General features: G+C 41.1%; 1 protein-coding gene across 3 annotated transcripts in view; it reads left to right on the forward strand.

Annotated features, from left to right (window-relative positions):
* The window catches only part of BANK1 (B cell scaffold protein with ankyrin repeats 1), a 1,115,425-nt gene that overhangs the window by 993,256 nt on the left and 109,708 nt on the right, over positions 1–12,461 (forward strand). For all 3 annotated transcript variants that reach the window (XM_069743643.1, XM_069743641.1, XM_069743642.1), the window contains one exon: positions 73–324. In XM_069743643.1, the coding sequence (XP_069599744.1) occupies positions 73–324 (252 nt within the window). The remainder of the gene's footprint in view (positions 1–72; positions 325–12,461) is intronic.

A 12,461-nucleotide genomic window follows, 5' to 3' on the forward strand; every position in this document is an offset into this window, starting at 1 on the left:
AGTAGATTAAATGTGCTGCTAACATTAGCAATGTTCAGTTGTATATAAATGTATCTACTTTTATTGTCACAGAAAGAAGAACAGATGACAGTGAAATCGAGTCTCGAGATAAACTGGATGAATGCTCAGATGAAGAGAAGGATCATGAACGCAATGAAGAGGCATTGCTGGTTGATTCCACCGAGGACAATGCGTACATAGTATTTGAATCCAGTGTTAAAAAAAAGCAAGGATGGCAAAGTCATTTTACTTCTCATAACCCAGCATCACCGGAGGCATCACCAAAATCCACAATAGAAAGCGGTGCATCTTCCAGGGCTCGAGGTAACAGCAGTATGTTCTCCTTATTAAAACTTAGACTTTGTGTTAGAAACAGATTTTTAAAAAAAATCCATTATTAAAACGTATGCGCATAGACAATAATATTCTCAGTACAAAGTACTTCATGATACTAAATACATATTTCTATGTTTAAGATAGTTTATGTGTAGACCCAGTAACCAGTTAAAATAGTTTGGAACGATTATGTACAGGTCCTTCTCAAAAAATTAGCATATAGTGTTAAATTTCATTATTTACCATAATGTAATGATTACAATTAAACTTTCATATATTATAGATTCATTATCCACCAACTGAATTTTGTCAGGTCTTTTATTGTTATAATACTGATGATTTTGGCATACAACTCCTGATAACCCAAAAAACCTGTCTCAATAAATTAGCATATCAAGAAAAGGTTCTCTAAACGACCTATTACCCTAATCTTCTGAATCAACTAATTAACTCTAAACACATGCAAAAGATACCTGAGGCTTTTATAAACTCCCTGCCTGGTTCATTACTCAAAACCCCCATCATGGGTAAGACTAGCGACCTGACAGATGTCAAGAAGGCCATCATTGACACCCTCAAGCAAGAGGGTATGACCCAGAAAGAAATTTCTCAACAAATAGGCTGTTCCTAGAGTGCTGTATCAAGGCACCTCAATGGTAAGTCTGTTGGAAGGAAACAATGTGGCAGAAAACGCTGTACAACGAGAAGAGGAGACCGGACCCTGAGGAAGATTGTGGAGAAGGACCGATTCCAGACCTTGGGGAACCTGAGGAAGCAGTGGACTGAGTCTGGTGTGGAAACATCCAGAGCCACCGTGCACAGGCGTGTGCAGGAAATGGGCTACAGGTGCCGCATTCCCCAGGTAAAGCCACTTTTGAACCATAAACAGCGGCAGAGGCGCCTGACCTGGGCTACAGAGAAGCAGCACTGGACTGTTGCTAAGTGGTCCCAAGTACTTTTTTCTGATGAAAGCAAATTTTGCATGTCATTCGGAAATCAAGGTGCCAGAGTCTGGAGGAAGACTGGGGAGAAGGAAATGCCAAAATGCCTGAAGTCCAGTGTCAAGTACCCACAGTCAGTGATGGTGTGGGGTGCCATGTCAGCTGCTGGTGTTGGTCCACTGTGTTTCATCAAGGGCAGGGTCAATGCAGCTAGCTATCAGGAGATTTTGGAGCACTTCATGCTTCCATCGGCTGAAATGCTTTATGGAGATGAAGATTTCATTTTTCAGCACGACCTGGCACCTGCTCACAGTGCCAAAACCACTGGTAAATGGTTTACTGACCATGGTATTACTGTGCTCAATTGGCCTGCCAACTCTCCTGACCTGAACCCCATAGAGAATCTGTGGGATATTGTGAAGAGAAAGTTGAGAGACGCAAGACCCAACACTCTGGATGAGCTTAAGGCCGCTATTGAAGCATCCTGGGCCTCCATAACATCTCAGCAGTGTCACAGGCTGATTGCCTCCATGCCACGCCGCATTGAAGCAGTCATTTCTGCCAAAGGATTCCCGACCAAGTATTGAGTGCATAACTGAACATTATTATTTGTTGTTTTTTTTTGTTTGTTATTAAAAAACACTTTTATTTGATTGGATGGGTGAAATATGCTAATTTATTGAGACAGGTTTTTTGGGTTATCAGGAGTTGTATGCCAAAATCATCAGTATTAAAACAATAAAAGACCTGACAAATTTCAGTTGGTGGATAATGAATCTATAATATATGAAAGTTTAATTGTAATCATTACATTATGGTAAATAATGAAATTTAACACTATATGCTAATTTTTTGAGAAGGACCTGTATATGTGTATATGTGTGCATGTATACAGTACAGGCAGGTGAAGAAAAATGCTGCAAAGTAAGCAACAGAAGTGGAAATATTTCATCTTTGTCATTTAACATAATGGAAAGTGAATGGATAAAAGAGAAATATAAATCATATTGATATTTGATGTGGCCGCCCTTTGCTTTTGAAACAGCAAGTCAATAAAGGGGTTGGCCATTTTTGGGAATTCAGTTTTTTTCATTAAATGCATGCATTTTGGGATTAAAAATCATTTTTGCAATTGGGAATAATTACAAGTTTTGCAGCGTTTTGATGTTACAAGCTCTTTGTTTTCCTACACATTTAATTTTAATGTAATTTCTATCCTATTCAATAGGCTGTGCTGTACTAGCTGGCAAGATCTGCTATAATTTGAATGGAGCTTTGCCATCATTATTACCTATGCCTGGAAAACCCTTTTAAAGGGAATCTGTCAGAAGGACCAACCCTCTTATGCCATCTATATGTTCATGCAAGTCATAGAAGGCTGAGAAAATAACACCTTAATATCTGTTATCCAATGTCTTATTCCACAGAAATCCACATTTTTCTTAATATTTGAATAAGCTGTTTAGATCTATGGGTGACACAGATCTCCCTGAGAACTAGCCATTATTACCTCTTGCAGAAAATATTACAGCATTAAAAACATTTTTTCACAACAAATGGCATTGTATCAGTCTAGCAATAGAGAAAGTATAACTGGTGGAGAAAGGTTGAACTTGATGGACCTATATCTATTTTCAACCTATATAACTACATATTTAACTATAGAAATGATAACCATTATAAATGTAATTGTGATGGCTATCATTACAAGCTCTAGATCTAGAACTCTATTATATTATTGGATTGACAATCAATGAATGTCAATGAGATCAACCCCCAAACTGTATATATGAGCATACAGGTCTTTTAAATGAAAATGCATTAACTCCTTTATATATCAGTCTGTTGCTACCTTCCTGAGTAATTATCATCTTCACTTCTAAGAAATTAAGAAGTAGTTAAGTGCTCTGGGTAGGACAGATGCCAAACAGACAATGAGCTGTCCATCAAGCTAAAGGGTGTTGGGTGGGAACCTACTTTGTTAAGCAGAAGCTTGTCAAGTGCTATGCCATGCCCACAGCACTTAACTCATCATTTGCTTACTAACGAAATCTCAAATTATATGGGAATACAGCAACAGATACAGTAAAATATATAAAGGTGTCGATGGATTTAGATTTCAAATACTTGTGTACCCATATATCGTATTTTGCGGATTATAAGACGCACCACAAATTTTGGGGAGGAAAATGGGGATCTGTCTTATCTTCCTAATTCACAATAGCTTATGGGGGAGGTGGTGGCAGCGTTGGAGCTGGGTCACAGGCGGCAGGGTCACTGCTGCAGGAAGCTGGCGGTGGTAGAAGTGGGGGTATGCTGTGTGCCCCAGGCTGAGATGAAGGGTTGTCTCGGCAGTGCAAGGCTGCTGACCGTGGGCTTTAACAAGATATCGGAGGAGAGGCAGAAGCGGAAGCCCCACTTTGCTCATTGATTCCTGTAGCCGGTGGTGTGCTTCAGGAAAATGGTGCAGATTGAGATCTCGGCTTGTCATTATATGAATAAAAAATTAAAATGAAGGTTACTCTTTCAGTCTATCAAGGCACTTTTTTAGTCAGGTTTAACAGCAGATCTACCTGTAAAAAATTGTATATGCTCATACCCTAAGGCAGGGTTCACATTGCGTTGGTGCAGTCCGTTCAACGCATGCGTTAAATGGACTGCACCAATGCTAGTGCCTTGAAAAGATCGCGTTATGTGATCGCGATAGCACAGAAGCTCCACCTATGCTATCGGTGACGGACCCGGAAGCGCTGCAGCCCGCGTCCGAGGGTCCGTCACAGAATGACAGCACATCGCTAACACATGCCGATTATGACATGCGTTAGCGATACGCTACATAGTGGCAGTCAATGGGTGTGCTGAAGCATCCGTTACATTGCGTTAGTGCCACTATGTAAGCTGTGTAACGGATGCCGTCAGCGCATTGCCATTGACGCAATGTGGACCGGCCTCAAGAGATTCCTGGATTTTACCCACAGACCAGAATTTGGCAGCTGGTTGACACATAGTCAGAGGCAGTGTGGGGTTATCTACAGAAGTCAGGTATAAGGCCATCATAAACATGACAAACGGTAGTCAGGACAAGAAGACTCTGGAGATATTATTACAGATATAAAAAATGTGGAATTAGTCATTAACAAATATTCTAATAAGATGTTTCAGGTACAAATAACTTTGAACAACTTACATTCTCCGTCTGATACAAGGCAAAAACAAACCTGTCTACATGATAAAAACTTAATTCAGACTTTAACCCAGTTCAATCACATGATGGATGATTTTCAACAATATTATTTTCATGTGGGGGATTTTTTTAAAAGTTTTTGGGATGGGGATTATAATTATAGTCAATAAGGTGAGTAATAAAACATAAAATCTAAATATAAAACGTGTTCAATTAAGCAAGTAAGAAGTTATATACAAAGAAGAATCAACAGAGAAAAAAGGTTAGTGCAAGCGGAAAAGAAAGTGGAAGGAAAAGTTAGGAAAGGTAGAGGGGAAGGGGAAGGAAAGAAAAGGGCATAGGAGAAGGTAGGATCAGATAAATGTGGAGAGTATGGACAGGGGGAAAGATCATCCTTATTGAAACAGTATTTATATTAAAAGAATTTTCAATTTGCTTTGTTAAATATGTAATTGTATTTATACCTCTTGGCAATGGATAATTTTCAAAACATTGTAGAAGGGGAACTGAAGAATCTCCATAAAATGAAGAAATGCCCTAACTCTAATCTTACTCAATGTGAACAAAAGGCGTTAAAAACTTTACAATCTAATGAAAACATCGTCATAAAAATTCAGCTAAAGCTGGATCTATTGTCATACTTGACCGAGGTGTATATGAAAGAGAAGTTCTGAATATGTTACAATATAAAACAATTAAAAATTTGTTTTTCGCTCCCCTTCTCCCCAGAGGCATAACTTTTTTATTTTTCTGTCAATATGGCCATATGAGGGCTTGTTTTTTGCAGGATTAGTTGTATTTTTAAATTGCATAATTGGTTTTACCGAGTCATGTACTAGAAAATGGGAAAAAAGTTCCAAGTGCATTAAAATTGCAAAAAAAGTGCAATCCCACACTTGTTTTTTATTTGGCTTTTTTACTAGGTTCACAAAATGCTAAAACCATTATAATATAATAAAATAATTGCTCAATTTTTTCCAATACCCGCAGTGTCTCTATTTTTCGTGATCTCAGGTTGGGTGAGGGCTTATTTTTTTGCATGCTAAGCTGACATTTTTAATTATATCATTTTTGTGCAGATACGATCTTCTGATTGCCCACTATTGCATTTTAATGCTATGTCGCGGCAACCACAAAAACGTAATTTTGGCATTTTGACTTCTCGCTACGCCATTTAGCGATCAAGTTAATCCTTTTTTTATTGATAGATCTGGCAATTCTGAATGTGGTGATACCAAATTTGTCTATGTTTGAATTTATTTTTATTGTTTTATTTTGAATGGGGCAAAAGCTGGTGATTTGAACTTTAATATTTTTTGTACTTTTTTATATTTTTATAAGCATTTTTTTAACTTTTGGCATGCTTCAATAGTCTCCATAGGGGAACAGAAGCTGCCACAACGCTATTGGCTCTGCTACATAGAGGCGATGTTCAGATCACTTCTATATAGTAGAATTGCTCACTTACTAGGAGCGCCGACCACTAGGCCAGCACTGACAACCATAGAGGTCTCCAGGAGATATCAAGTTGTCATGCCAACACACTGATTGCCCACGATCACATGGTCACCGGTGTGCATATTTCCGGCGCGATTGCTGGTAGCACAATTTGAATGCCGCTGTCAGAGTTTGACAGCAGCACTTATCTAGGTAATAGCCTCCTGTGGGTGGATCGTGATTCCACCCGCAGCTATTGTGGGCACATGTCAACTGTTCAATACATGTGACATGTCCCGGGAAAAATGTGGGTTCACCGCCGGAGCCCACATCAAAGGGAGTGAGTCCGACATTTGCGCAAATGTGTGCCCGATGTCGGTACGGGGTTAAACAACTTAAAGCAAAATTGTCACTTTTACAATATGGAATGGATACAGGAATTAGTAATAACAAAAAAATGGAATATCTTAATCCAGAACATCTAAGAATCCCACTCTTCCATCGACACATAAGCATTGGTTTCCAACACCATTCAGACCCATAGTGTCTGGAATTGGATCTATGTCTGAGAACCTGTGTAAATGGCTGGACGATCATCTATAACCACTGGTCCAAATTTCTCCCACTTACATACAAGACAGCCAACATGTTCTCAATGTGAAAGATATGAAAAGGTACAAAGAATATTTATGGATCACTTGCGATGTTACTGCACTATACATGACAATACCACACAATTTACCATTAATTGCAGTGAATAAACAGCCACATAAATATGCAAATTATTCAAATGAATTAATGGAATTTATATTGGAAGTGATTGAATTTTTGCTAATACACTGAATTTTAGCTAATACAAAATTATTTTTCTTTTATGGGTGTATTTTATACCAAATGTCAAGGTTGCTCTATATATACAAAATTTTCACAGTCTTTGGCAAACACAGGTGAATATTTCAGAGCCAAACGCTGCTGTACCTCAGACAGCAAATATATTACCGAATGATCGGTCATTGACACACACTTTCAAAAATGTGGATACTCAAACCAGGTTTTAAATTGTGCAAAAAATGCCAATTTTTAAAAGTAGAGGAGAATATTTGACACAATCTAAAACCTCTAAAATTCTGCAATCCAATGCAATGACCAACTAGTGGTGTTTTCCACAAATTATAGTGCAAATTATCACGTGAGACATATTAATTAAAAAAATCTATTTTATACACAGGTAATGCACTAAAAATCATTCTAGATCATTCGTAGACTTGCGGTGCTGCGCCCCCTGCTGGCATAACCTCATATGAACTCTAGAGTGGGAATTTTTCTGAATATTTTCTAACGCTAGAGGTCATATGAGGTTATGCCAGCAGGGGGCGCAGCACCGCAAGTCTAGGTAGCTACGTTCCCCTGCATTCCATTCATTCCCCAGTTTTTACAGGCAGGTGCAACAGCTGCATTAGCAGGCTCCTGCTTGTAAAATTATTTAACTCCTTCAGATGGATTTGCATTGTGGGACTTGACTGTAATGCCAGAGAGGTATGGGATACTGTTGTTTTTTTATTTTAGCTTTGTTTCAGGTGACAAGGTTCTTCAATTGGATTGAGCATATAATAAAGATATTACAACACCATGTGTATTTATTTCATTAAAATATTTTTTTCCAAATATGTGTGTGTGTGTTTTAACCCTTTATTAATATTGGATTAATAATGGATAGGTGTCCACCTCTCCATTATTAACCAGGCTTAATGTCACCTTACAATAGCAAGGTGACATTAACCCTTTATTACCCCTTATCCCACAGCTACAGGGGAGTGGGAAGAGAGAGGCTAAGTGCCAGAATAGGTGCATTATACAGATGTGCCTTTTATGGGGTGGCTGGGGGCAGATGTTTTTAGCCGGGGGGGGGGGGGCAATATCCATGGTCCCTCTCTAGACTATTAATATCTGCCTTCAGTCACTGGCTTTCCCACTCTGGGGGAGAAAATTGCACCGGAGCCCACACCAATTTTTTCCCTGATTTAACCCTTTAGTTTAACAGCTAGAACTACAAAATTTTGCACACATACACTTCTAACATTAGTAGTGAGAAATATGTAAAAAAAGGGATATGAAATGGTTTACTGTATGTAAACCATGTCTCATAACCTGTCGGGTTTGGGAAGAAGATAGCAAAAGCCGGCAATTGAATCACCGGCTATTCTGCTATCTAGCGCTGTATTAAATATAAATATATATATATACTTGATAGTGTCCCGATTCTAACACATCGGATATTCTAGAATATGTATGTATGTATGTATATAGCAGCCATATAGTATATAGCACAGCCCATGTAACACAGACAGCCACGAAGTATATAGCACAGCCATGTAGTATATAGGAGCCACGTAGTACATAACACAGCCCACGTAGTATATAGCACAGCCATATAGTATATAGCAAAGCCATATAGTATATAGCACAGCCATGTAGTATACAGCAGCCACATAGTATATAGCAGCCACGTAGTATATAACACAGTCACATAGTATATAACACAGCCCACGTAATATATAGCAGCTACGTAGTATATAACACAGCCATGTAGTATATAGGAGCCACATAGTATATAGCACAGCCATGTAATATATAGCAGCCACGTAATATATAACACAGCCATGTAGTATATAGGAGCCACGTAGCATATAGCACAGTCACAAAGTATATAACACAGTCCACGCAGTATATAGCACAGCCCACGCAGTATAACACAGCCCACGTAAAACAGACAGCCATGTAGTATATAGCACAGCCATGTAGTATATAACATAGCCACGTAGTATATAGCAGCCACTTAGTATATAGCAGCCACTTAGTATATAGCAGCCACTTAGTATATAGCAGCCACTTAGTATATAACACTGCCCACGTAGTATATAGCAAAGCCTCGTAGTATATAACACAGCCCACTGTTATGAACAGGTAATTCAGAACCACAATGGACATTGAAGTTCAGAGCACACAAAGTGACCTGACAATTACCAAAAACATAGGACGAGCTTTGAGACGTGGAAACTCTGCTGACCGCAATCCCTAATCCTATCCAACCACACTAGAGGTAGCCGTGGATTGCGCCTAACGCTCCCTATGCAACTCGGCACAGCCTGAGAAACTAGCTAGCCCTAAGAAAGAAAAATAAGCCTAGCTTGCCTCAGAGAAATACCCCAAAGGAAAAGGCAGCCCCCCACATATAATGACTGTGAGTTGAGATGAAAATACAAACGCAGAGATGAAATAGATTTAGCAAAGTGAGGCCCAACTTACTGAACAGACCGAAGATAGGAAAGATTGCTTTGCGGTCAACACAAAACCCTACAAACAACCACGCAGAGGGGGCAAAAAGACCCTCCGCACCGACTAACGGTACGGAGGTGCTCCCTCTGTGTCCCAGAGCTTCCAGCAAGCAAGAAAAACCAATATAGCAAGCTGGACAGAAGAAATAGCAAACAAAAATAACACAAGCAAAACTTAGCTTATGCAGGATAGACAGGCCACAGGAACGATCCAGGAGAAAGCAAGACCAATACTAGAACATTGACTGGAGGCCAGGATCAAAGCACTAGGTGGAGTTAAATAGAGCAGCACCTAACGACTTAACCTCATCACCTGAGGAAGGAAACTCAGAAGCCGCAGTACCACTCTCAACCACCAAAGAAAGCTCATAGACAGAACCAGCCGAAGTACCACTCATGACCACAGGAGGGAGCTTGGCCACAGAATTCACAACAGTACCCCCCCTTGAGGAGGGGTCACCGAACCCTCACTAGAGCCCCCAGGCTGACCAGGATGAGCCACATGAAAGGCACGAACCAGATCGGCAGCATGGACATCAGAGGCAAAGACCCAGGAATTATCTTCCTGACCATAACCTTTCCACTTAACCAGATACTGGAGTTTCCGTCTCGAAACACGAGAAGCCAAAATCTTCTCCACTATATACTCCAACTCCCCTACAACCAAAACCGGAGCAGGAGGATCAATAGATGGAACCACAGGTGCCACGTATCTCCGCAACAATGACCTATGGAACACGTTATGGATGGAAAAAGAAGCTGGAAGAGACAAACGAAAAGACACAGGGTTAAGAAGATCAGAAATCCTATATGGACCAATGAAACGAGGCTTAAACTTAGGAGAGGAAACCTTCATAGGAATATAACGAGATGACAACCAAACCAAATCCCCAACATGAAGTCGGGGACCCACACAGCGCCTGCGGTTAGCGAAACGTTGAGCCTTCTCCTGGGACAAAGTCAATTGTCCACTACATGAGTCCAAATCTGCTGCAACCTATCCACCACAGTATCCACACCAGGACAGTCCGAAGACTCAACCTGCCCTGAAGAGAAACGAGGGTGGAACCCAGAATTGCAGAAAAACAGCGAAACCAAAGTAGCCGAGCTGGCCCGATTATTAAGGGCGAACTCAGCCAAAGGCAAAAAGGACATCCAATCATCCTGATCAGCAGAAACAAAACATCTCAGATATGTTTCCAAGGTCTGATTGGTTCGTTCAGTCTGGCCATTTGACTGAGGATGGAAAGCCGAGGAAAAAGACAAATCATTGCCCATCCTAGCACAAAAGGCTCGCCAAAACCTCGAAACAAACTGGGAACCTCTGTCAGAAACGATGTTCTCTGGAATACCATGTAAACGAACCACATGCTGGAAAAACAATGGCACCAAATCAGAGGAGGAAGGCAATTTAGACAAGGGCACCAAATGGACCATCTTAGAGAAGCGATCACAAACCACCCAAATGACCGACATTCTCTGAGAGACGGGGAGATCCGAAATAATATCCATAGAGATATGTGTCCAAGGCCTCTTCGGGACCGGCAAGGGCAAAAGCAACCCACTGGCACGAGAACAGCAGGGCTTAGCCCGAGCACAAATCCCACAGGACTGCACGAAAGAACGCACATCCCGCGACAGAGATGGCCACCAAAAGGATCTAGCCACCAAATCTCTGGTACCAAAGATTCCAGGATGACCAGCCAACACCGAACAATGAACCTCAGAGATAACTCTATTCGTCCACCTATCAGGGACAAACAGTTTCTCCGCTGGGCAACGGTCAGGTCTATTAGCCTGAAATTTTTGCAGCACCCGCCACAAATCAGGGGAGATGGCAGACAAAATTACCCCCTCCTTGAGAACACCTGCCGGCTCAGGCAAACCCGGAGAATCGGGCACAAAACTCCTAGACAGGGCATCCGCCTTCACATTTTTAGAGCCCGGAAGGTACGAAACCACAAAGTCAAAACGGGAGAAAAACAGCGACCAACGAGCCTGTCTAGGATTCAACCGTTTGGCAGACTCGAGATAAGTCAAGTTCTTGTGATCAGTCAAAACCACCACGCGATGCTTAGCTCCTTCAAGCCAATGACGCCACTCCTCGAATGCCCACTTCATGGCTAGCAACTCTCGATTGCCAACATCATAATTTCGCTCAGCAGGCGAAAATTTCCTGGAAAAGAAGGCGCATGGTTTCATCACCGAACAATCAGAACTTCTCTGCGACAAAACAGCCCCTGCTCCAATTTCAGAAGCATCAACCTTGACCTGGAACGTAAGCGAAACATCTGGTTGGCACAACACAGGGGCAGAAGAAAAACGACGCTTCAACTCCTGAAAAGCTTCCACAGCAGCAGAAGACCAATTGACCACATCAGCACCCTTCTTGGTTAAATCAGTCAACGGTTTAGCAATACTAGAAAAATTATTGATGAAGCGACGATAAAAATTAGCAAAGCCCAGGAACTTCTGCAGACTCTTCAGAGATGTTGGCTGAGTCCAATCATAAATGGCCTGAACTTTAACAGGGTCCATCTCGATAGTAGAAGGAGAAAAAATGAACCCCAAAAATGACACCTTCTGAACACCAAAGAGACACTTTGACCCCTTCACAAACAAAGAATTAGCACGCAGGACCTAGAACACCATTCTGACCTGCTTCACATGAGACTCCCAATCATCCGAGAAGACCAAAATATCATCCAAGTATACAATCAGGAGTTTATCCAGGTACTCTCGGAAGATGTCATGCATAAAGGACTGAAACACTGATGGAGCATTAGAAAGCCCGAATGGCATAACCAGGTACTCAAAATGGCCTTCGGGCGTATTAAATGCTGTTTTCCATTCATCGCCCCGTTTAATACGCACAAGATTATATGCACCACGAAGATCTATCTTGGTGAACCAACTAGCCCCCTTAATCCGAGCAAACAAATCAGACAGCAGCGGCAAGGGGTACTGAAATTTGACCGTAATTTTATTTAGAAGGTGGTAATCAATACAAGGTCTCAGCGAACCATCCTTCTTGGCCACAAAAAAGAACCCCGCTCCCAATGGCGACGATGACGGGCGAATATGACCCTTCTCCAAAGACTCCTTCACGTAACTCCGCATAGCGGCGTGCTCAGGTACAGATAAATTAAACAGTCGACCCTTAGGAAACTTACTACCAGGAATCAAATTGATAGCACAATCACAATCCCTATGCGGTGGTAGGGCATT

This window comes from Ranitomeya imitator, chromosome 1 (genome assembly GCF_032444005.1).
Source record: "Ranitomeya imitator isolate aRanImi1 chromosome 1, aRanImi1.pri, whole genome shotgun sequence".
Classification (NCBI taxonomy): Eukaryota; Metazoa; Chordata; class Amphibia; order Anura; family Dendrobatidae; genus Ranitomeya; species Ranitomeya imitator.